The 26,216-nt window shown below is 43.7% G+C and overlaps 1 protein-coding gene across 3 annotated transcripts in view; it reads left to right on the forward strand.

Annotated features, from left to right (window-relative positions):
- The window catches only part of GNG12 (G protein subunit gamma 12), a 119,318-nt gene extending 97,584 nt beyond the window's left edge, over positions 1-21,734 (forward strand). For all 3 annotated transcript variants that reach the window (XM_061184039.1, XM_061184038.1, XM_061184037.1), the window contains exons 3-4: positions 15,516-15,633; positions 17,779-21,734. In XM_061184039.1, coding sequence (XP_061040022.1) covers positions 15,541-15,633; positions 17,779-17,904 — 219 coding nt within the window. In that variant the 5' untranslated portion in view covers positions 15,516-15,540 and the 3' untranslated portion in view covers positions 17,905-21,734. The remainder of the gene's footprint in view (positions 1-15,515; positions 15,634-17,778) is intronic.
- The last annotated feature ends 4,482 nt before the right edge of the window (positions 21,735-26,216 follow it).

Genomic DNA, 26,216 nt, shown 5'->3' on the forward strand with positions numbered 1-26,216 from the left:
CCAGTGCCACTCATAAGATGATTTACCCTTGGGAAGCAGCCCCCTTCCCTCCACTATAAGCACCTGACGTGCAGAAACAGACTTAAGCAATGGAGGCATCTGGGGGTAGTTCTTTCTTTCCAGAGCTTGCAGCATCACAATTGTACTTTCCTATATTCGTCCTTAATATAAGGGGAAAAGTGCCACCGAGGCCAGAGTCCAGATAAGGAGCTGCTTTTGAAACCAAGGGTAGCAGGTAGCCTAAAACCAACATCTATGTCACCCTCACTTTCATAAGTACAGGAATGAGGAAAGTATATGCCCTAGTGTTCATTTTGGAAACTCAAGTAAAACTGTGCTTAAGACATAAGAAGGAGTTGTGTAAAATGTTATACTTCAGAGATGTTTGTTATGGTTCCTAATTGATATATAATCAGAATCAGAGCTAATACAGTGAGTTTCTCTGACTTGACCTCTTCATCCAGAGATAACGCATCTGGGAAAGTATTACCTGAAGGAATCCTTTTGTAATGTGACATGATCCCCATTTGTTTCAGAAATTCTGAGTTTTATACATTGGGTTCAGGCCCTTATCATCACTCATCTAAAATACTGCCACAGATCCCTGTGTCATAATTTTATTGGAGAAAGTATTTATTGAGTTCCTGCTGTGTGTCCAGCCCCAGGAATATATTGCCCCTTCTGTTTGCTGAATTAGGAAAAGGAAAAATCGCAAAGCCATTGCTTCCTGCCAGGGCTATCCATATGTCTTGTAACAAACCAAATCAGTATGTAGTTATTTTGTGTGTATTGTATATGGAAGAAGTAGAGAACTGTGTAATACGGGGTGGCTGGCCTCAAGGGCCAACCATCAGAGAGAGAATTAGACTTACAGAAGGACACTGGTGGGTGAAGTAGATGCAAAATATTTGTGAGAAGTATGATGACTGTAGTCGTAAAGCCAGCCCTTGGGACGTGTGGTCTGCTAAGTTACTAGTACACCAAGAGAAGCAGAATATTTGAAATAGTTCTGGCCTGGAAAATCTGGGGCTGAGAGTGGCCATAGAAATTCTTTATCTGGGCTTAACAGGCAGCATCCTTTCCCACTGCATTCCATTTGATGATCTTGTTGTGTGAAATTCTTATGTTTAAGAGAACAAACCTTAACAAGCAAGTTGTTGGTAGTAACATGCTGTGTATTTAAATTGATGTTCTCTTTCCAGTGGCCTTGAGTGTCATTCTGTCATGATATATCTTTTGCTTGATTCAGCCCTCTTTCTCAAAAGCCCTCTTTCTCAAAAGCCCTCTTTCTCATTGAAAGAAAAATTTTAATGGATTTGAATTAATTCATATTTCTGAGGAATTTTGTATCACCTGTTAAGATGAACAGAGATATTCTGAAATTTTACAGAACTCAGTGAGCTGCAGTAGAAGTGTGCCTTTTGGGTGCCAAATTATTTAAATTGCATTGATGTTGCTGCTGAGGTTTGGACCTTAAATGACTTGGCTTGGTTTCCTAGTCCATGTTTTCCCTCAAGTAACATTTTTTTTGGAAAAGGAGGGAATCAACAAATTTGCTTTGAAAGAGAGAGCTCTAATCCTTTTACATAGAGAATGAGTTAGAACTACAAGAAGCTTCCTTGGGGACCCCTTGTATCTTCAGTTCTTTCCCTTTGAAAATATATAAACTTTTAGGTTCCATGAGGCTCAAAACAAACAGGTACTTTACCTGTGAGGGCCAGCATGGAAAGTTCATCTTGCTGGTCATTCCAGGAATTCGATAGACACTGCTTTTCCCCAACGCAGTTATCAAGTCCAGACGTGTTGGAAAGGAAGTTGGGCATGTTCCCTGGCTATTGTTTCATGGGAGAAGGTGAGATGAAGAAAGAAAGAAAAATGAAGTATCCTATTATGTAGTCGGTAGCATGTACAAGTTATGGGTATCGGGACCAGAGTTGGGCCTTTTTTTTTTTTTTTTTTTGGGTCAGTGAATGCAAGGAGGGTGTGAAGCTTCCTGGCAAGTTAAACTTTGGCACCTGTGACTCAGGGCCTGAGTGCCACGTACAGTGGGCAGAGGGCCCAGATCATGGCTGTTTTAATCCCCTCTGTGCCTCCTAAAAAGGCAATTAAATTACTTCCTCTGTATTGTGGACATTGGACATACTTGCTAGATGGTAATCTGGAAGAGGAAACAGTAGATAATAATGAACGTATCTTCCACTCTTTCATGACAGAGCTCATCTTATGGTGTTGGTCATTATCATGTTATAGATTAGGAAGTGTTTAGGATCATAGAATTTTACTCTTAACTTTTTATCCTTGAAATTTTCAAACATACACAAAAGTAGGATGCACTCCGCGTACCTGCCACCGAGCTTCAACAATTAGCAACAAATTTCATAGCCAGTCTTCCTTCATCTACCTCCTCACCCACTCTCCCTACCCTTCTCGTTTGTCACCATAGATTAGTTTTGCCTTGAATTGTAAGAAAATGGAATTAGTATGCACTCTTCTGTGACTGGCTTCCTTCGCTCAGCATGATGTCTAAGGGATTCGCCCATGTTGTTGGTTTCCCTTTTTTCCTCACCTATTAGAAGGCTTTCAGCCACATTTCTCTAATATTCCCCTGCGCTCGCCATTCCTGAATCAATGCTTCTCTCTTGGTCCCTTATCCTTCGACCTCCCTTCCCTTCACACTGTGGAAACCACTCACTCAGGGGCCCCCCCATCACCAAGTTCCACGAGCTATGCTTGCTCTCTCCTTCCTTTATCCCTGTAAAGTGACTAATAACTGCCCCTCCTCCTGGTTTTGTGAATAACAATTACTGGGATTTTTTTTTTTTTTTTTAATCCTAAAAGCATCCCATGCGGTTGAGAGCGCAGACTCTGGAGCCAGGCTGCCGGGATCGCAGTGCTGGCTCCCGCGCTTACCTTTGCTCTGACCTTGGCTGTGTTCTAAGCGGCTGCTTCCCTCAGTTCCTTCAATCCTAAACTGGGAAAAACAATAGTAACAACCTCATAGCGTTGTTTTGAGGATGAAGTGAGTTAATATCTGTAACGCTCTGAGAACAATGCTTGGCAAGTGTAAGTGCTGTACAAGTATTAGCTATGAAGAGCAAAAAAATCCATAAAAACGTACACACTGCAGGAGTGCATAAAAACACTAAAAATCCCCTAAAATTCTCACCGCCTATCTATAGCTACATTGTGGACTATTCCAATGTGTTTTCTGGATATATTTTAACTAAACATATTTATAACTAACTGACTAAACATATTTACACAGCATTAACGTGCCCTTCCTGCCTCTCTTCCCCTAGCTTTTGTGATGGTGTCACCCTGCCCCTTCTCTGCTCCTTTGAAGCTGCCGTTATTGTCCCCCGACACACGGGGAAGGCCCAAGGGTGCGCCCTGCTCTTTTCTTCATGCTCTCCCTCCAAAGTCTAGCGCTCAGCCACCATTTCCGGGCTGTTGATCCCCATCCAGCCCAAAGAAAGAAGTCTTGTTCATTCTTACATTACCTGTCTCTTGCATCCAGCTTTTTCTTTACATTCCAATTGCCTCCATATGTTTGAAACCTTATGCTCTAACTCCTAATGGCAGTAATGATGTTGATAGATAACATTGGGTGGTTTCCATGTGCCAGGCTCTTTTCTATATGCTCCCATTTAATCATTACAGTCCTGTGAGGTAGGCACTCTTGTTACCCCATTTTACAGATAGAGCGCCTCGGGGTTCAGTGAGGCTAAGTGGCTCATTCCACATACACACGAAGTGGCACAGCCCAGATTTGAACCCAGTTCCATCTGACCGTAAATATGACCTATACCGGATTGCCTGCCCTCTAGACCTTCCATGGAAATACTCTACTTGTCTCTCTCTGTCCCCCACTTCTATTCCATCCTACAAAAGGTTGTTGGATTGTTTTTCTGATAGCACTCCCTATGCCTGTCATTCTGGTCAGAAACCTTCAGTGGCTCCCATTTTCACGTAACAGAATCAGCTTTCCTCCGCTCTACTGCTCCCCTCAATAACCATTCTAAATTCTCCCCACTCCTTTGCCACCGCCCATCCAGTTCGTATCCTTAAGGGATTGATCCATTTAAGAACTGTGTCCTTCGTGCATGTCTGCTTGCTCAAGCCCTCACTGACTCTGTCTTCTCTGAGCTCCTAATGCTTGCACTTGGCATGCCTTATTGGCCCACTGATATTCCTTATTCATATTCAGGACTTAGTCCATCTTGTTGGAATCACAAGCCCTTTAATCACCAGTGTAACAGCCCACATTTCATTGTTTGTCGGCCATGCCCAGCCCAGCTGGTGACTGTAAATGTCAGTGAGCTGCACACACACGTCTCAGTCCTCCTCAGTCTTTCTCTCTCTCAAACCCCCCGCTCCCATGCCTTCAAGCAGCTGTGCTGTTCAAAGCAGGAGAATGACTACCTAGTTGCTTCTTAATCTAAAATGGATGTAACAGCGTTTACCTGTTGCCTCACTTTCAACTCTCCCATTAGGTGTTCGGTTGTTTGTCTTAATTCACTCTGGGCATGTAGGTGAGCTCCTCTCTGCTTAGCAGTATTAGAAAGCATGTCCTCTGCTCAAAGTCAGTGAAATGCTAGGCCTTTATGACCAGAATCCTAAATATCTCTGTTCTGCTGCTTTGTCAGCCCACCAGGAATGAGGGTAGAATGGCTATGTTGGGGACAACAGCCCAGGTAAGGGATCTCATTGCAGACAGCGTCCAGCCCTGCTCAGCTAGGGGGGTAGAGGGGGTGCAAGGCAGATCCCTCAGGAAGGCTGATGGGGAGGACTCCAGCTGTCACATAGATGGAAAAGAAGGCACCTGTTTTCTGGGTTTGGGTATCAAAAGGGCCATCGACCACATAACCACAGGTAAGAGATGAATGGGCATTCGGAATGTTCTGCCTCCTTCCTTAGATTGGTCCTGTGTCCCTTGCCAGGAATCACTTCCTCAAGGCAAAGTCCCTGTGTCTTTTGGAACCAAACGATGCTATATGAAGTGAGAGGATGATTTCCAAACGACATGAGAACATAGCCCAGAGACCGTTTCCTTGCACCCCAAGGTGCTCAGTATCTGTGCAGGGAAGGAGCCGGCGGGTGGGGACGACTCCAGACGGGAGCCCCTAGATCACTGCTCCTCCACAAGTGGGCTCCACACCACACCAGCAACGTCAGCCTCACCGGAAACTTCGCACAAATGCAAGTTCTCCCCCCAGCCCAGACCTACTGACTCAGAAACTCAGGGATAGAGAAGCACTGTTCCAGGGGGCTTCCTCACTTCATATAGCATCGTTTGCTCCCCAAAGCAGTGAGCCCTTTGAAGGCAGGAATTCAGTCTTCTGCTTCTCTGATCATTCCCACTTCCTCTCTCCAGCCCCAGCAAGCTTGTCCTGTAGAACCTGCAGACAGATGCAATGTGTGCAGTGATGGCTAGGAACACCAGGGTTGATTTCAGCCCTGGAGAGCTTCGGTTTCCTCATCTGGAAAATGGGTTAATAACACCACCTTCACCATAACCCCCAAATATATTAGTTAAAATAAAAAAACAGGGTACAGAGCAATGCATGACATGCTCCCATTTGTATTTTTTGAAACAGGTATGTGGGTAATCACATTTGTGTATGCGTGTGATGTCTTCAGAAGGAAACAGGAGAAACTGGTAACAGTGATTACCTTGGGAAGTCTAGACTAGAAGGACAGCTAGTTTTTGTTGCCTACCCTTTTGGACTGTTTAAAATTTTGAGTATGCACATATATTCTTTTCAAAACTAGTTAATGAAATAATAGTGATTTCTTTTTCAGAGATGTTGTAAAGAGTAAGTAAAATAACTTTACATAAAGCCCTGAACACAGTGCCTGGCACAGAAGAAGCACTCTGTTAGTGTCAGCCTTTGTCTTCAGTATTAAATAGTTGTGGAATTCATCCATTCATTTATTTATTCATTCATGAATAAACAAATGGGACATCCAGCTGTCCTCAGCCAGCCACGCAGATATGAGCAAATCATTTCTCAGCCAGTCTCGCTATGCTAGGTAGAGAGTAAAACTTGTTTGTAAAGGTCACGCTCAGTCTTGATGGTAAACACGTGCCTCTGCATGGCTGGACCCTAGCTCGGCATACACGGTGGGGGGCGCTGGACCCTGCACCTCTGCAGTGCACGTCAGAGAGCTGCTCCCTCGGCCCGCCTCCACTGGCTGTGAACCTGTTTGGGGCACAGTATGGGGGTGCAGAGCAGCATTGCCCTCAGAACCTGGGCACCACGCAAGTGGCCAGCCCACGCTGGAGGTGAATGTTCACAGTCCCAGAAACTGGCCCTGATCAGGTGCATCGGAGTCCCAGGGACTCCGCCCCAGCTCCTCAGAGCTGTGAAGGGTAACCTTTGGCTTGGAACAGGCAGTGTTTTGCAGGGTACATGGGGGAAGGAGCAGCAAGGTGTATCCCGTTTCTAAGAAGACAGACACTGTACACATTAACCCCCCAGGGTGATAGGGTCACACTGGCTGATGTGTTGTATTGGTTGCTATATTGAGTGTCTTAACCTAACCCAGGTATTTATTGAGGCCCCATTCTCTGCATTAGTCAATATGAGAGAGAAGATGGCATGGATAACGCACCTGCCTGGTTAAGGGCGTGGCTTTGAAGTAGGAGAGTTCTGGGTTCAAATCCTGTTTCTACCACTTTCTAGCTGTCTGATCTTGGCAAGTTATTTAACCTTCCTGAGCTTCAGTCTCAATAGGTATAATGAATGCGACCTCTTATAGTTGCAGGCAGTATTAAGTGAAGTATTATCTGTAGAGAGTACTTGACATAGTAGCTGGCACGTAGTAAGTAATGAATAAATGTACTTGCTATACTATTATTATTGAGCTAAACTTCCCACAGTTTAGTGGGAAGACGATTTTCACACACAAAGTCAGTTACATAACAATAAGCGTTAAATAACATACAATTAAGCATTGAAATAAACACATGGTGTTGCGGACCCTTTTTGAGAGCTTGATGATAGCTATAAATCCTCACTTCAGAAAAAATAAACATAGGCGCACAACCGAATTTGCATGCAATTTTAGGGGCTTCATTCACATCTCCCCCTGCCTCTCCATCTCGTGCTTGGGCCATCCCTTAGGGGTCCTTGAAACCCCTGAGCTTCAAGCATATAGCAAGAATTCGTAAGAGGAATTAGTCACTGTAAGCAAAAGTATTGATAGTTAGGGAGCCCTTCCTGGAAGAGTTAAAAATGTGAACTAGCCTAAAAGAAGAGAGAATTTAAATTGGCCAAGAGAAGCAGGCAGAGAACTTGGGTGGAGATTTGCAGATGGGACTTGAAAACGCAGCCCACAAAGCCAGAGGATGGGGTGACAGCCCCCTGAGGCTACAGCAGTATACAGCAGGCGAGGTTCCAGCTGGGCCCCTGGAGTCAGACTGCCTGGGCTCAAATCCCAGCCAAGCAGCTTGCTAGCTGTTTGACGCTAGGTACATACTTAACCTCTCTGTGCCTCAGTTTCTTCATTTATAAAATGGGGATGAAAATACATAGAATTTCTCACAGGGTGATTGTGAGGATTCAGCAGGATAATGTATTGACAGTGATTGGCATATAGGCTGGTGTCTGGTGTAAGCTCTATGTAACAATAAGCTGCTTTTATGATGAGGATTTTTATTATGGGGCCAAAATACTAGGGAGGATCTTGACTGCAAAGCTGAGCCCTTTGGACTTTTTCTGGAGTTACTGGTGAATCCCTGGAACTTTTTTGAGCCAGAGAGAAATAAACTGAAAATGGTACTTTATCTGAGCATATGCTGGTCAGGATAGATTAGACTGGAGGAAAATAAGGGACATAAGTGGTTATGAGGCTGTTGCAATAGCCCTAACTTGAGGTGCTGGGAGCCAAGACCGGAAAATGGGGAAAAATTTAAATGCGGGGTTTGTCAAAGTGGGAATCAAAAGAATTTAGAAAGTGCCAGAGTCTAAGGTTACGCTGTTCACTAAGGCCGCTGTGACTGCTGAGCACTTGAAATGTGGCTCATCCAAATCAAGATGTGCTGTAAGTGCAAAATGCACGATGAGCTTCAAAGGTTTAGTACCAAAAAGAATAAAATATCTCGATTTTTTAGCATTGATTTACATTTTAATTTTGGTCATATTGGGCTAAATAAAATATATTAATTTCACTTTTAATTTTTTTCATGTGGCTACTAGAAAATTTAACCTCACATATGTGGCTCACATTTCTATTGGACAAAGCTTGGTTTTAGGAATTGGAAGGAGGGCTAATGCAAAAGGATGCCTCGTGACCAGGACAACGGTGGTGTCACTCATTGAGAAAGGGACATGAGAAAGATTGGGGGCAGGCGGCTATGTTGCATTGGGTTTTAGGTGTGTTGTGTTTGAAGCAGCTGTGCAGCATTCGAGTATAAATTGAAATAGGCTTTTTTATTTAGACGTGGGAATTAAGGTAAAGGGTCAGGGCTGTATGCATGCGAAGTGTGTTGGTCTTAGCTAAAATCCTTATGGGTAAGGCATCTACCGTCACTGAGGACCACTGCAGGTCAGGCAGGTGCTGAGTAATTTACATATGTTCTCTCATATCCTCCTGGTACAACCCTGTTAGGTAGGTACTATTATTATCCCTTCCCATTTTACAGATGAGGGAACTGAAGGTCAGAGAAGTGAAACAACGTGGGGTAGGCCGTGATGAGCCAGGATTCGAATTTATCTGACTCTAAAGGCTCTTGTTCACTCTGCTACACCAGCCCTCCAGGACTGGGCCCCTGAGAAAACCAAACTCAGAAGAAGGAACAAGAGCTGTAGAAAGGAATATCATTAGACAGGCAAGAACATGACGGTCTGGCGTCACGGAAGCCAGGGAGGAGACACTTTCCAAAAGGAAGTAGCTGTTAGGAAAACAAATTTAGACTTGAGTTACAAAGGATGTTAAATGCTAAGAACTGTTGCAGACTGAAGGAGGGTTAATCCTGTAGGTTAAGGTCATTAGAAGGAGTTAGAATTTTCCAGGACTTGTTCAGAGCTTTGAAAGTTAAGCATAGGTAGGAAGTGGCATTCTTTTAAACTGACCTGTTCTAAGACCCAGGCAGAAATAAACATGGGTCGAACCAAGAGGCAGAGATTCTAATAATCATCACTGGTGTTTCTCAGGAGGACCTATATCAGAATCCTTTAGAAAGCTTGTAAATACAGCTTCTTGGGCTCTGCATCAGATATACTGAATCAGATTTTCTTTAACAAATGCCCCAGGTGCTCTAGATACACAGTGAAGTTAGGAACCAGCTGCTCAGGCTATGCAGCTCTCTCCTCTGGATTTATTACCCAGGATTGGCTCATTCTCATGGCTCCCTGCCAGCTTCGCTAGGGCACAGGAGGATGATGGGACCATCCTGCGTCTTTAGCAGTAGTCCTACCTGGAATCTGGGGCAGTCCTTCTTTTAAATAAGAGCAACCAGTTCTCCTTCGCTTAGATCTTCTCTCAAGGCCATTGAACTCCCCACTTCTACCGTCATTGCTATGGAAACCACCTATCTGAAGGAGCAGCAGGCCCTAAAGGGAGGCCTTGTCTTCTTTGTCCAATGCTTCTGGCTGACGCTTGGCCTTGCTTTCTCCCGATTCCTTCCTTGTGTCTTTGATGTTCAGAGGCCTGCAGTATAGAGTGGCGACGGAGAGGACGACCTTGAGAGTCAGGTGGCCCTGAGTCCCAGCTCTGCTACGTAAATCAGTGTGATCTTCGGCAAGATTTTTTAACCTCTCTGTGCTTCATCTATAAAGCAGAAATGATAAAAGAATTCACCTCTAAGAAGATTAAATGAAATGATTCTTGGAATTTACTTACCTGGCACATACTAAGTACTCAGTAAGTGGTGGTAGTTTTTTGAATTTTATCATCATAACAGTAGCAATAACATCTTCATCACCATCATCATTATTCAAGGACATGTGCCCTGGATGGCAGGTAAAATCTACTAATCAAAGATAGCAGACAAAGACTTCGAAGGGTTTAGCAAGTTTAAAAGCATCTGCTTTTAGAGGCAGAGCTCTGTTGAGGTTTTGAGAGAGAGCTGTTCTCTTTCTTTTTCACTCTGCTGATTCTGAGCCTACACATACTTGTCTTAGAAAGGAATATCACTATCACTTCGTTGTCTCTTCCCCATCCCAAAGCATGTCTTCCACCGTTCTGTGCAGCCCTGCCTCATCTGTCCGTCTTATTTTCCATCCCCCTAGGCCAGCAACTTGTTCCTTTCGCTCTGTGTTCTCGGAACTGGACAGGAGCAGGGCAGGACATGCAGGCAGCCAGTCACAGGTTCAACTACCCTTGGCCTCACTGCCTGCGAGCTTTGTTTGGGGTGGGGGTTAGGACTACACCTTGTGAATTCTGGGGGGATACAATTCAGCTGGTTACACTGGGAGAGGTAGTTTACTTTCCCACCCTGCACTAGCGAGGTACAGCAGGAGGAGGGGAGAACGTCAGGGCCTGCGGGTGCTCAGAGGACTTCCCACGGGCTGTGATCAGGGGATGCAGCTACTAAATGCTCAGCAGGAGTGTCCTCTATGTTTACTACACTCACGTGCTTATTTTATCTGATGCCTTAACAGTCCTTGGAGATAGAAAAGTATTATTATCCCCATTTTTCCCATGAGAAAGTGGAGGCTGAGATAGGCTACAGGTCCTGCGCAGGGCGCCAAAGGTAAGATGGGGCGGGGGCAGGGATGAGTCCAAGTCCCCTGGCCTAATCCTTGAGCATGTCCCAGGAACTAAATATCCGAGGCACAGTGTAAAGGCTGTGCCACAAGTTCAAATAGAGGGCCTGGCAGGCATGCCTCTACTCAGATCCAGCCCACCTGTGTAAGATTTTCTGATTTTTCCAGAAATTTTTCTTTTTAAGGTGAAATCTCTTTAAGTGTTGACAATTAAAGTTAAAACACACACACATTCTCTCTCTCTCTCTCTCTCTCTCACTCTCTCACTCTCTCTCTCTCTCACTCTCACTCTCTCTCTCTCTCTCACACACACACACACACACACACACACACAATTTAGTTAACCCTCTGTGGGACCCAACCAAACACATCTGCAGTCTGGATTCAGCCTGCAGGCTCTGATAGAAAATAATAAGTGTTCATGAAAATAGAAAACCAGTTCTTGGGGGGCCTGACTGTCTACTCCCTGAACTCCTTCCAAGACCCTATCAGTAGATGTTGCTACCTGATCACATTACCTTGAAACTCTTCTTTTACTGTCTGAATTTTTCCCTTGTTTCCCACTGAACACGTGGTTTTCATCTTATTAACAAGCCTAGGGGCCCAGCACTTAAACGGCTGTGTGTTCCAGGTGCATTAGTGCTAGGTGCTCCTGTTTGTCCTCCCAACAAGCCTGTGAGATAGATTGCCGTCCCCTTTAGCAGATGAGGAGCAGAGAGCTGGGGTAAGATATTGATAGTTGAAGGCAGGATCAGAGGGTAAGTGGTAGCCTGCTGTCTTTTTTTTTTTTTTTTTTTTTTTTGCATCCTGCTCTTTTATTACAGCCACAAGGGGTGTGTTTGCTCAGAAAGTTGGCTTCACTCCAGTGATTCAGTTACTGGCCAGGCCATGATGACTTGTGATTCAGATCCTGGGGCTTCCTGGTGCCTTCCTCCCAGAGTGTGCTCTGTGACACACTTTCCATCCCCACCCTCCTCTCCCTGCTTCAGGCCCCTCTAGACAAAGATTAGAATGCCCACATCTCCCTAATGTGACACCTTGTTCCTAGGAATTGCTAGGAAGCTGAGAATTCAGATGAATAATAGCATTAAAACCAATGCAAAGTATTTGAATAGCTAAATACTACTTATGTTTATTCAAATCTCTCGGCCACATGTAAAAGTGGAAACAAGGCTGCAGAAGCAATAGCCAGAGTTTTATCAAGCCTGGGTGTCTGCACAGGCAGGCACAGGCCTGGGCCCTTCTGGGTGGGTTATCCAGTGATGCCAGAAGTTGACCTCAGTCCTTGCCTAATAGCCACGGTGAGAACATTCTCACTTAGCTTATGGATATGAGAGGGGAGACCTGTCTTCCAGGGCACCAGACAGACAAGCAGATGCCTTCTGCACCAGAAGGGGTGTTGCACAAACGTGAAGCCATCAGCAAGGCCACAACTCTAGGTCATGGAGTGTCAAGGTCGCCCTTGATGAGAACCACATTGTAGACTGTTCAGTGATGTCCAGAGTATTTGCGAATCAAATTAATTGGAATTGCATCCTTTCCTTGATACAATAGGAAGTGTGGCTTCTGGGGTGGAGAGGCTTAAAAGCTAGTTCAAGGCTGTGAGCTGGATTAACTTGGAGCAAGTTTTTCTAATTTTGGTTGCCTCATCTATAAAACGAGGATGAAAAAGTAATATACCTTTCAGGCTGAGAGTGAGGCTTCACAGACGAATGCAGATGAAAGTATGTGTGCGCTCTAAGGTTCTATACATCGGGTGCTGTTTGTCTTGGAAGCTATTTTTGGAGTAAGAATAAAGCAAGTTTTTTATCCAAGTAGTAGCACAGACAAACAGCCAGACATCCGTGCATTGAGGGAAGACCAAAGACACCCTCTGAGGGTGCAGAGATGCTCAGAGATGTTTGTGTCCCAGCCTCTCAGTCTGGTTCTGCCCCAGCCCAGCCGTTGAGGCAATGCAGAGCAGCTGCAAGTGGGGAGGACGTCCTCAGCGAGACCTCCTGCTCCTGTAAACACCAGCCACCGCTCAGACATCAAGCAGCCGTGACCCTGCTTTCATACACGAGAGGCAGCTCAGCCCACCGAGTTCCTTGAAGAGGCTCCTTAGGTTAAAACGACATAATTTTGATTTGACTTCTCCATTGGAAGCATGTTATCATAAGAAATTATGTTCTTTACCAGTGGCCCAGTGTACAACTTTTTCTAGAGGGATCCCCAGCAGAAGGGAGCAGGAAGCTATCTGAGGGATAGGGAGAGGGCTCTCTGTGAAGGAGCAGGTCAGAACACAGATGTCAGAAGTAGGGAAAGCTGTAAGAGCCCCAAGCTGGCAAGCATGAACTGTGAACCACTGGCTGTTTATAATCGTGACTATAATACAGTCAGGAAGTAAGTCGTCCGTGTACCAGATGCAAAGTTTCTCACCAATTTTAGGAGGACCTACCCAAGCATTTTATACCTAAAGCCTAATTGTGGACTATTTGCTTACAGCCGTGTGGGTGGGAGGAGCCACGGCTGACCCAGTCCTGATACGTGTGTGAAATGTTCTGCAGTTACAGGAAAACTTGCCCAGGCCTTGGAAACTTTATGCCCTAGAGGTTGAGAAGAAGAGACTGCTTGGTGTTATTTTCCTGCAAAGGGAACATTTAGAAAGTCCTAAGGGTGCAGCCTGGAAACCACAGGCAACTCAGAAAGAGTGTCACGTTCGCATTCTGAAGGCTGGGGGCCAATCCTCAGAACCGGTGCCAGCTGGCAGGGGAGCCCAGTTTAACGTGCTACAGGGAACAAAACGAGGACCAGCGCGCTGTGAATCAGGGCACTTCAAACTGTTCGCAGAAAGGCTGCCTGCTGCCTTAGACCCATTTCAAAGGCTCTGTTAACAGGTGCTTGCTGGGAGCACCGAAGGGCTGGGCCAGACCGCTGGGTGTGTGCAAAGTCACCGGGAGGAGACCCTCAGCCTCTCCTTTGGGTGGGGCAGGATGAGTGCCCCAGGAATCTGAGGAAGAGGCAGCTTGTCGGGAAGTGTGTTGTAACCAGGTCGCCCAAGGCAAGGCCACCGTGCCCTGCCTCACGATGACGGCTCCTCCCAGGTTCCTGCACAGCTTGGGCTCCCTTATGCTAGGGGAATCCTTAGTGGGCTGTTTCCAGCCATTCTATTCTGCCCTGACACCAGAGTGCAGCAGAATTGCCTGGGGCCCATGCCCATAGCCCCCCCAGACCAGTCGGTCAAAACGCTTGGCGGCCCATTGTCCAGGGGGAGGCAGACAGGTGCACAGGGGATTCCCATTCACTGTGCTGGGTGTGACCCCCAAGGATAAATACAATAGCAGCTGCTGTGTATGGCGTGCCTTGGTCCTATGCTAAACGCTGCATGTGCACCAGTGAATTGAATCCTCAAAAACAACAGTATCCCTATATTACAAATGAGAAAACATGGGCTCATAGAGGTTAAGTAACTGGAAGAGGTAGGGTCCAAACCAGGAACATGAAGCTTGCTGATTAGGCTGGATTTCAAAGTTCTGCACGCAGTTAAAAGCACAGTTTTATTTGGGCATTTGACCCAAAGCTGCCTCTGACTTCAGAAGGTACAAGCCCTACCCAAGTCCTTGAACTCAGCCATCGGAAGCATTCTGAGTGCGGTAGAACTCTGTTGGACACCACGGGAGCTGTGGGTTGCTGTTTTCGGCAGCCTTGTCTAGTGTAAGCCTTTATGGCAGATATGCCTTGTGCACGTGCAGCCCCTCCAGAAGGTTGAGTCAGCCTGCGTTTGCTGCTGGCGCCACGGTGCCCTCAGACTTTGCTGAGCCCTTGCATAGCGCCGGCGAGGCACACCTACTGTCCACCTGCTCTGACTCATAAAGCTGCCGGGGCTGCCAGCTCTGCGATGTCTTCCAGTGCCACTGCGCCAAGAGAGAACTTAGCCATATATGGCAGGGGCACCAGGCAGTGCTTTTCCCCAGCCTGCCATCCCCTTGGACTGTGCCATTGGGCAACTAGACCGGTCGAAGCTCAAGGTCCGGGATGTTTCTTTTGCTTTTCACCAGGAGAGAGAGGCAGAGGGCAGGCCCACGAACATGTGATGGGGGTGTGGGATTAGCCAGTGCCCTGGCCACCAGGATGAAGCCAGAGAGGTCAAAGGGGTGGGGCAGGGGGGGAGGTGCTGATGTAGTTCCATTAAATATTTCAGACTTGAGGCTGTATCCCATGTGACTTTTGCTGTGGATCTGTCATTGAGAGTCTTTCAGCTGAAAGGTTCCCACTTTTTCCTGAATAAAGGCTTCCTTATCTGCCTAACTAACATTCTCCAAACGACTGTAAATCTTGATAGCACCTAAAAATGCACCCTTTGTGCAGACTTCTCCAGAAGCACTCTCTTCTGCCCTTTTCTGTTGCCAGGATTTGTATCAGTGTAATAGTTGGGTAAGAGAGCCAAAACGAAATGAAATCAAACCTATTAACATACAGGGCAGTAATGTTAACCTGCACGTGGAACATGGCCCACGTTGGCCGGAGGCCTGGTAACTACCACAGATGTCTGTGTTTGTTTCCCCTTAGAAAACGCTACTTTATGCTGTATATGGGGCGCATGGATTAAACTACTAGTACTGGGTTTCTGCAGATGAAGGTGCTCAAAAGGATTACAAGCTTAGAAACTGAGGCCGCCCCTCCCATTGCTGAGGGGCTTTGTGGTAGCAGCCTCCAAGAGGCTGTGGTGACCGGGAGTGCATCCTTTTCCCCTCAAAGCATTATGAATGTCTAAGCAACTTAAAGATGACTGTTCTTCACCTTTGAAAAAAAAGTTCTCTTCAGATTTCAGGTGAAACCGTAACTGAAGATGTCGAGCAAGACAGCCAGCACCAACAACATCGCCCAGGCAAGAAGGACTGTGCAGCAGTTGAGAATGGAAGCCTCCATCGAAAGAATAAAGGTAAGAAAGAGCCTTGAGTGGGTCAGACGTGTTTTCTGACCGGCTCTCTCTGCTCTCCCAAGGCTGGGCCACATTTCTGAGAGGGTGGATGCCATGTAATTGGACCAGGTGCCAGGATTTTCCCCGAGCCAGCTGAGAGTCTCCGAATCTTCACTTTCATTTCAACATAGCACTGGCGAGCCAGAGTGTCTGAGTGAGGCTCTCTGTGTGGACAGAAAACCTAAAGACCATGACAGGATTTCCTGAGGACCTGCCTTCCCTGAGCGCACATGGTCGAGCCCTCTGTCACTGTGTTCTCCCTCGGGACAGGGGTTCCAGGTGGACTTTATAAACACCTCGTCCTCCCTCTGGAATGTATGAAGTGTTCTAGCGTTATCAGTGCAGCCAAGGTGGCCTCGCATAACAAGTCAACAACCAGGTGTCCCTTTTAGGAGAAGGTGGGTTTTTCAGTGTGTGCGGACTTTGACGACCACAGTCTGCAACCCAGGGTAAGTATCGCCAGCCTTAGTTGAGATCTGGAGGAAACCAGAAGGCATTTGTTGGGTCACCTGACTTTGAAGTCTTTTTCCCCCAGACCCCCAGAGAGGGCTAGGCGGTGAGTGCCTTGGAATGTTGTGAGTAATGGCCGTTTCCTAGATACTGAAGCAGTCACCTGATAAATTCCTCTGGGCCTAGGGATAGTCACCTGTCTTCAAAACAGAAGGCTGCCTGTGCCCCTGGCCTGAGGACACTGATCTGATTATTCTAACGGGTCTCCCACCCAGACTTCTGAACAGGGTTTGGTATTTCCATTTTTAACTCATGCCACAGTAAGGTACTGCCTCTTCCCATGCTGGCTTTGTCCCTCTTTTTATTCCCCCAAGCCCAATCTTTAACAGTAAATCTTGACGCTCTACTAGAATTTGGCTGTATTCTGAGTTTTGGCTCCGAGCCCATAATTCGGTTCTTTAACTCTGTTCTGCATTCTAATCGATTTGTCATTGGATAGAAACTAAGATACAACCTTCCTTTGAATCACAGACACTTTTCTTTTTCCGCCTTCCCCACCAACTTCTTATTTTGAGAAATTTCAAACCTGTGGAAGAGTCGTAACAACAAACAAACACCCATATACTGTTTACCAAGATTCACCAATTATTAGCATTTTACCGCACTTGTTTTCTCTCTGTCTCTACACACACATACTCACAAATCTGACATAATTTTTTCTTTAAATTTGTTGAAAGTTATTTGCAAACATCGTGACGCTTCATCCCTAATACTTCACCATCTGTCTCCTACGTATAAGGGCATTCTTCTACGTAACCACAGTACAATGATTAATTCAGGATCAGCTGCTAATAGTATCTCACACGTAGTCCAGTTTCGAAGATTCCAGGCCACTCACTTCTCAGAATGGCCCTCACTTTAGATGGGATTGTTTGCTGACGATCAAATTCAGGCTAAAAGTTTGGGCAGAAATACTAGCTGGCTGGTGGCGAGTCTTCTGCCCTCACTCCAAGAGACATCTGATGTCAGTTTGAGCACTTGGTTAAGGAAGGCCTTATCTGCCAGATTTCTCCATTTAGAAGTACCTTTTCCCTCTTTAAGTAACAAACAATCTGGGAGTGATACTTTGGTTATCCTGTTCTCCAACAGTCTTCCACCCAGTGGGCTAGCATTCAAATACCTTTCAAGTTTGTAAATTTTTTTTAAATTTTTTTTATTGAAGCATAGTTGATTTACAATTTTGTGCCAATCTCTGCTCTACAGCGAAGTGACTCAGTGATACACATATAGACATTCTTTTTTTATATATCCTTTTCCATTATGGTTTATCACAGGATACTGAATACAGTCCCCTGTGCTATGCAGTAGGACCTTGTCGTTTATCCAGCCTCTATAGAGTAGTTTACATCTACCAACCCCAAACTCTCAGTCCATCCCTCTCCCTCCCCCCCTCCCCCTTGACAACCACAAGTCTGTTCCCTATGTCTATGAGTCTGTTTGGTTTGTAGATAGGTTCATTTGTGCCATATTTTAGATTCCACATATAAGTGATATCATATGGTATGTGTCTGTCTGACTTACTTCACTTAGTGTGATCATCTCTCGTTGTATCCTGTAAATATTTCCTTTGTTTGCTTTGGTCTGTCTACACACCAGGTTTCAAAGGCATCAGCGGACCTCATGTCCTACTGCGAGGAACATGCGAGGAATGACCCTCTGCTGATGGGGATACCAACTTCAGAAAACCCTTTCAAGGATAAAAAGACCTGCATCATCTTATAGAGGAGTAGTGAAGTGGTTCCTCCCCTCTTCTCAACAAAGCAAACGATGAGCAGCTCCTTGAAAAGATTTACCTTCAGCTTATTCGGTAACCACTGCTAATAACTAAAATGCTCTTAACTTGGAATCATGGACTCGGAAGTCTTTGTTTTCCAAGTTGTCCTTTCTCTAAAATGCCCTTTAGTGAATTAATACAGAATAACAATCTTGTTTTACATTTGTTAACTCTGGTGTCATATTGGGTTACTGGTGAAGGAAAGTTGGTCTGGCCTTTTAAAAAAACAAATATGTGAATGATCCAGTTAAGACCTAAATTACCTAAGGACTCGTCTCGATTAAAATGCCAAGAATAACTTGTCCTAAAGCCTTTCTATCATAGTATGTTCTTAATAGGGTTATGCCAATCTGTACAGTATATGTGGGTGAGGAGTGTTTTGTGTATATATATGTGTGTTTGTATATACACATCTCAAAGCTTATTTCCCTATTAAAATGTCTCTCTCTCCAGACCATCAGTTCAACTCCAGAAGAAGTTATACCTTTATCTTGAGCTGTGTGGGGGTAGAATTAAATTCTTTTCTTATAGTTATTGTACAAAAAGTAAAGAACACCCTAAAGAAAGACTGCATTCATTGTAATTGCGTAATGAAGTCATCTCTCTCCTCTTGAAATCTTGCTGACCTCTTAGGCTACAGTAAACTGTGGCAATTAAAATTTAAAAACTGAACGAAAAGCCCTTTTATGATATGAGTATTAATTCACCAAGGGCTTTCGGGCTTCAGTGATCCTGCATCTAGAAAAGGGGAGGAGGCCCTTGGGGAGTACCCTGGGCAGCTGTGCCCCGGGGCTCACGTTCTCTGGAGCAGGGGTAGACAGACACCTCTGAAATTGCCACTCTAACGCTGGGAGCGAGACAGAGCATCCGTGAGCCGGGCCAAGAGAGGAGCAGGAATGCGTGAAAAACAGCTGCTCTCCTTGGCCCAACTTTGTGATTTAGCTCACTTTCTCTGCCTCCCCTCCATCTTTCCTCTGCCGCCAGAACACGTCCTCAGAGGTAATGTTCACCTCCCAGCCCCAAGTGGGCAGATCATGATGGGGAAGAAACATACATACAAAAAGAACGTAAAGGTATCAGACACTTACTTACTTAAGCTCTTTTCAAATATCTGCAGCGTCAGCGTCATCCCTAGCTTGTCCTCACACCATCTGAGAGAGGCTGGGATTCAGTGGTTCGCTACCTGGGCCCACGGTTCCAGCAGCTGGGTGTTGGGCTCCTTGATTTTCCTCTGGGCATGATGGCGCTGCCATGCATCCTCAGAATTTCCAGTGGGGATGCCAAAAGAAGGCATCTCCTGTGGCCAGAGGGTATGTTAACTTTATCAAAGAGGAAGAGAGGGTCTTTTTAAATGCTTATTTATGGGCCCAAACCATACACTAGACCTTTGATATTTTAATTCAGCTTCAGTTCATTAAAAACAACTACTAATGAACGATTTAAAATATTCTCAAAAAGGATTCCTCCCCAAGAAGGAATTATTTACAACGGTTTTCCCTAGTTCTGTACAGTCTCGCCCTGCAGTGCAAGCCCCTTTTAAAAATCTAATGTCTGAACTTTGAGTATTATGCTAATTGTGGGTGAACAAATGCAGTACTGTTTCCAAACTGCTCAAATATATTCCGTATTTCCCCAAGTCACCTGCCTATTCAGCATTGTGAACGGCCCTCACTCTTCCAAGACCATGTGGAAATCACGCCACCGCTGTTACCCTCTTGTCATCTACCCTTAGTTCTGCAAAACGCCCAGTTTCCAAGTAAATTATAGGCACCTGTTGGAGAGAGAACGGTTTTTCCTTTCAAAAGGTGATATTTGAAATGTACATTAATAAGACAACTTTACATTTACAGCTTCACTTAATGAGACATTTTTTTTTAATAAGTATATTTTTCTACTGATAGTTTCAGAACACTAATCTTATTTTCACTCTGATTTTTACCATGTTTCTTTAAATATTTATAATGTAGCTTGTTACAAAATATTTTCATGAAATTACTTTTATTATACTGCTATGTACACATTTTTGGTAGCAAGCATAGTTTATTCTTTAGTACTAAAACATGGTCTTTTACCTAACAGAAAACAAATATGGTTTGCTATATATTTGTTAACATGCCTGTAGTGGTAAGGAATGGACTTGAGGTCCCAGGAGATTTCATTTTAATTTTTGCTGGCCAGATATCATAAAGGCTACAAGTATGAAAAATCATGTAACTTCCTAACCAGGTGTAGGGTATGTTTAAGAAAAGTGATATCAAATCCTTTGATGCTGGACCCAAGGGGGAGAAAAATTGTAGCTAAATGTTGATTTACTTATAACTAGACATCTGTGTGAGAAAAATATAATATATGTATACATATATATAATATGCAGAAGTCACTTTTATTTATCAGGCTTTATTCTACTTGTAAAGCCACAGTTTAACTATTCGGCAGCAACTGGTTTTTGATGATGACAGACAAATGCCCAGTGTGTGTTACTTTTTCCAACTACCACTATAATGACACACCTAATCACTTATGTGCATGCAACTTCTTGCCTTCATATCTATGAAGCTATTTAAATATGTTCACTATACTTTGTCTTTAGTGCTGCTTCTGTTAACAGTGATCTTTTTCCATTCTTATGTCTTCATTAGTGCATCATAAATCTGTCCAATTGAGGCCTCAGGACCATGGCAAGATATGCTAGACAGAATTTCATGACTCCAAAGTATTTTACAGAAACACTTTTTTTTAAATAAACACTTTCTATACCAGGTGGTTCACAAGCTATAGGTTTTTTTCTAAATAAGAATCAGGTTTTTACATTTCTTTACCTTATTATTAAAATGAAAAGTGCCATACTTACCCTTTAAAGGAAAGACCTGATTTGCTTTCTCTCTATTGGGACTACTTTTGTGCTTTACTAATCTTTCAGCTATCAGAAAAAAAAATTATACCAACAATTTAGTAATTTTGAGGCATAAGTTAGTTTAGGTAGTGCAGGATGTGCCAAACTTTCCCTTCAGATTCCTTCTTCTCAGTCAGTTTGCACCTAAGAGAGTGTCATCTGAGCGATAACTCCGAATTTTAACAGCTATGTAGTCCCAAGAAGTAAATCACAGTACATGTCAGTCCTTTCTCAATAAACGTAATACCAGAGTGTGTTAGGACTTGTATTGACTTTCTATGGTAGATCTGTTAATAGGAAAAAAATACATTGAATCAAGTAGAATTATCTGTATGTTAAATTAACACTTACCTAGAGCTGGGTGGCCTGGATCATTCGTTGTCTAGCCAATCCTGTGTCCCTGTGTTGTGTGACTTTGAACAAGGCACTCCATCTCTCTGGGCCTCCATTTCACCATCTGTAAAATGGGCCTTGAAGTAGATGATGGCTGAGATCCCCCTGTTCCATCCAGCAGCCTACTACCCCTCTACTGGTCCTGCCAACATGTTGGTGCTATATGCTGCTTCAAATATAGAACTGGTTTGTCTATTGTGTGTGCTCATTTAATAGCTTATGAAAGGCCTTTTTGTTATATGGCTTTTTTTTTCTAGTTTTATGGACTTGATTACTGTAATAATGTCTTGTTTATAGCCATGTAACTATAAACATACATTCTCTTGATGTCTCAGTAAATTTGCATTTGATATATAGTTGATAGGATTGTTGTTTTATAACATCCTTTGACTACTCATCTGTCCAGCATCTTATTAACCTAAACATTGTGATCATTGTTTGGAAATCTGTTCTGCAGAAAGAATAAAAGCATTTACTTCATAGCTAACGTGTTCACAGATTTGAAAGAAGTTTCATTAAAGCTCCGTTGCTCTCTTTACTGGATCAGTGCCTCATTGAATCTTCCTACTGTATTTTGCTCAATAAATTAACAGAAGACCAATTCTCTTCCCCTTTTCCTGCATTCATTCAGTTAACATTTTCTGAGCACCTGCTGAGAGCCAGGTATGGAACTCAGGCTCTGATTACACTCAAATGAATAAGGCTCACACCAGCCCGTGAGAAGCTCACAGTCTAGGGCAAGGAAGGGTGGGAATAACCAATATATAAACTAATAATTATAGTACCGTGTGCAAAGTGCCTGAGCTCAGGTGAACACACAGTGCCGTGAGAGCCCAGAGGAAGGAGGGCTACCTCCATATCAGCAAAGTCTGAGAAGGCTTCCAAGGGAGGTGGTGTTTGAACTAGGTCTTGAGAGATGAAGAAACCCTGTATGCGTTGGAATGAAGTCTTGGGAGGGAATGACAGGAGGAGGAGAAAAGTGAGCTCAAAGCTAGTGTGCAGAGCGTCTCCCATACCACTTACCCTGCAAGCAACAGGAAGGCAGTGGAAGTTGTTAAGGAGGAGTGGCGTAGTGATTCACTATGTGTGGAAGGCTCTTTCCCATCCTGAGACCCGGCTGTGACCATAGAAACAGACAACAAATGCAAAGGTCATCAGACTTGAAGACTCACATTCACCAAGTGTTTGCTGAAGGTACCCTGCCTCCTTCCCAGTCTCTTCCTCCAGAGCTGGGATTCCCTCAGAGATGAAGGGAGGGACAACGTCATCCAGAAAGCCGGGGAGAAGGCAGCCAACAAGGTTATGGGCTGGGCAAGCTAAAGAGATGGCCCCTGCTTCCGAGAACCAGCACTCACACACTACAAAGGGTAGGGGCAAAAGATAGATAGCCACTCAGCCCTTCCTAGGAAAGGACTGAAGAATTTAGACACGTTGATCATGAAAAATAGGCAGCAACTGACCAGCTCTTTCACTGGCTCAGACCAAATTACCAGAAGTTCCTGTGACTTTCAATGGAAGACGATTGTATTGGGGGTGGTAGATGGGACTTGGGTAGGAATAAGGGGTTGGGGGACAATGAAGCTGAAATGGGTAGACTAAGTAAGTAAACGTGGCAGATGAAATGGTATGCAACCTTAATGGTATGAACAAAGAACTCAAGCCTGCTGGTAACGTGGGAGCTAAATGTGGAGATGCAGGTCCAGCTCTCCTGGACATGCGCTGTGACCAGCTTCTCATTGGCAAGGGTCTGTTACACATATACATATGGACATTTCACCATAAGCCTTCTTACTTGGGGCTAGGTAGACAAGTCTTTTGAGTCCCTATGTCTAGATTTACAGACTTTGGGCTCACGGCTCTGACTGTGTAGAACCTGTCCTGCCGTCAGCTCTAAGCCATCTTTGCACAACCTGGCATGACTATTGCCTTTAGCTTGCTTTCAGAGCATGGCCCTGCTTGCTACTCTACCCCTTTGCCACTGTGAGCAGCAAATAACCTTTCCCTTCAGATGCTTCCCCAATTGCTGTTTCCTTATCTGAGTCAATCACATCTATTAAAGGCCATTTAGCTATAGGCCAGTCCTGGGCAAACATATACAGTTGGTCTCAGGAACCCTCACCTCAACTATTAATTTTTTAAGAAACCAATATTTTCTCTGCACTGGAAGAAAATGCAGTCCAAATAAATGTATCCTGAAATGCTATATGACTTAATATATTAATCTGTAGAAGACAACTGACGCTATAAAATAGAACTATGGAGAGAGCAATGCTTAGCACAAAGGAGCAGAAGTTAATCATAAAGTTTTAGGTGTATTGAGAATTAATTTTACATACAAAGCATTTTTATACCCTATAAATCCTCCTAGGTAATCTATTCAATAATGAAAGCAAGTAATTGGAATGGCCGAGATATATAATGGTAAGGTCTCGAATTTGCACGTTAAATCTGCAGCTGAGACATCTATGTGCAAATTGCTACTCCTGGTCCCTAGATCCAATCATGCCATCTTAACACACACACACACACACACACACACACACACACACACACACACACAGCTTAGTGATAGAAGAGAGAGCTCCAGCCACAAAAAGACCTGAAATCTGGTCCTGACATAGGACATTAACCATGTGACATCACAAAGACCCTGCGGATCTGTAAGTTGATATGCTGGGGGCAGGGGAAAAGCAGTCACTCACTGAGCAAGTTGTGATATACAGTTTCCTTCTAAAACAGATTTAAATAAAAAGTAACCCAATTTATATTTTCAAAAATGTGGGTGTATAATAGCACAGCTTGTACTTGGATGTAGCAAAAATGGTAAAGAAGCTTTACAGTGTATCTGAAGACAAGCATCCCTTTGGAGAACTGCACGCCAAGAATCATCCATGTGCAGCAGATCCTTCCTACTTTTAACCTTGAGACATTTTCCCATGGCCAACACATTAGAATTGCTTTATTGTAGATAAACCCTTGTAGATCTGACATCAATGAAGTACATTTCAATATAGCTCATACATCTGTTGATATTTACAGACATCTGTGTGAGGCCCTGGGGAAAGGAGGGACCAAACACTGACACCGGGCTGGACACTCCACATGTATCCTCCCATTTAAGCCTCACAACAACTCTTGAAAGGAAAGTAGACTTTATTTAACTATGCTACAGTTGAGGAACTGAGGCTCAGAGAAGTCAAGCGAGTTATGCAGGATCCAACAACTAAGAAGTACAGACCCTAATTCCACACACCCGCGTCAGCTAGATTCTACAGCCCATAGTCTTGTCTTCATAACTGTAGCATGGTTTGAATGGTGAGGGAAAGGGAGGCAAAATAACTTTGGGAATTTTAAAATTAATCAAGTGAGAAATAAAACTACCATATGACCCAGCAATTCCACTCCTGGGTATATATCTGAAAAGAACAAAAATACTAATTTGAAAAGATACACGCACCCCAATGTTCATAGCAGCGTTATTTACAATAGCCAAGATATGGAATTAACCTTAGTGTCCATCAACAGACAAACGGATAAAGAAGATGTGGTATATAAATACAGTCAATGGAATACTACTCAACCATAAAAAAGAATGAAATTTTGCCATTTGCAATAACATGGATGGGATTTGGAGGGTATTATGCTAAGTGCATTTAGACAGAGAAAAACAAATACTGTATGATATCACTTATATGAGGGGTCAAACTAGTGAATATAACAAAAATGAAACAGACTCACAGATATAGAGAACAAACTAGTGATGGAGGGGGGAGGGGCTATATAGGAGTAGGGGATTAAGAGGTACAAACTACTATGTATAAAATAATTAAGCTACAAGGATATATTGTACAGCACAGAGAATATAGCCATATTTTATAACAACTATAAATGGAGTATAACATTTAAAATTAATAGAATCACTATGTGGTACACCTGAAACATAATATTGCACGTGAACTCAATAACAAAAAAATTTTTTTAATTTAAATAAACTTAAGTAATGTAAAGTGAGCAAATTAGTTCCTTAGTAATCAAGAGCGTAATGTCCTGGACCTTAAATAAAAATAAACAATACTAGACTCCAGGCACTTACTATGGGCAGGTACTATTCCCAGCATTTTGCATCCCTTAATTCATTTAATTCTCACAACAAACCCATGAGGTCACTACTATTATTATCCCTACTTAACATATGAGAAAATGGAATTTCGCAGAGATCCAAAAGTGCATTTGATATGCTTTTTTAAAAAACTGCATTTTTTCATGAGTTGTCAGTATGAAGTAAGAGAAAAAACATGTCTTAGACTCAGGAAATATGGGTTCTAGTTGGACTGCCACTAATTTGCTGTGCAACCTTAAGACTTTTATGACTCCTGTTCCTGTTTCCAGAAAAAAAAAAAGGAATTTTTTAAAGAAGGATTTAGGCTAGGTAATTGTTAACATTTCTTCTAGCTTTAAATCTTATACAAATTTGGGGGAGGAGAGCAATTCACTTTGGGTCACTTTTTTGCCATCTTCACCCCCAGTCATTTTACATTTTCCTCCTTGAATTGAAAGTCAGGAGGAAAAGAACCAAAGTCTAGAGTATGGGGTCAGAGAAGGGTATGTGGGTTTGCCGAGTATAATTATAGATATTTAAAAGATATTTAAAGAATCACTTCCCAATACTTCAGCTACTGACTCATCATCAGGGCAGGAAAGAATTTTTAAGGAAAAATGAATTGTAGAAAGGTATTTTGTATATAAGCAATTAATAGAATTAAATGAGCAAAGTTCTTCAACAAAGTATCAACAATGTCTCATGAGTTATAACTACAAAAAGAAAAATACCCCACTCGACATTAAATGTGAATAACACAGCATTTGATTTTTAGAAGCAGGACAAAGAGGAATTCATTCATTTGTTGAGCTCCTCCTGGGAATATGGTAGCTCCTACTAGCACTGTGCTAAGTATGTCCTAGGATAAACCCAGA

This window comes from Eubalaena glacialis, chromosome 3, assembly GCF_028564815.1.
Source record: "Eubalaena glacialis isolate mEubGla1 chromosome 3, mEubGla1.1.hap2.+ XY, whole genome shotgun sequence".
Classification (NCBI taxonomy): Eukaryota; Metazoa; Chordata; class Mammalia; order Artiodactyla; family Balaenidae; genus Eubalaena; species Eubalaena glacialis.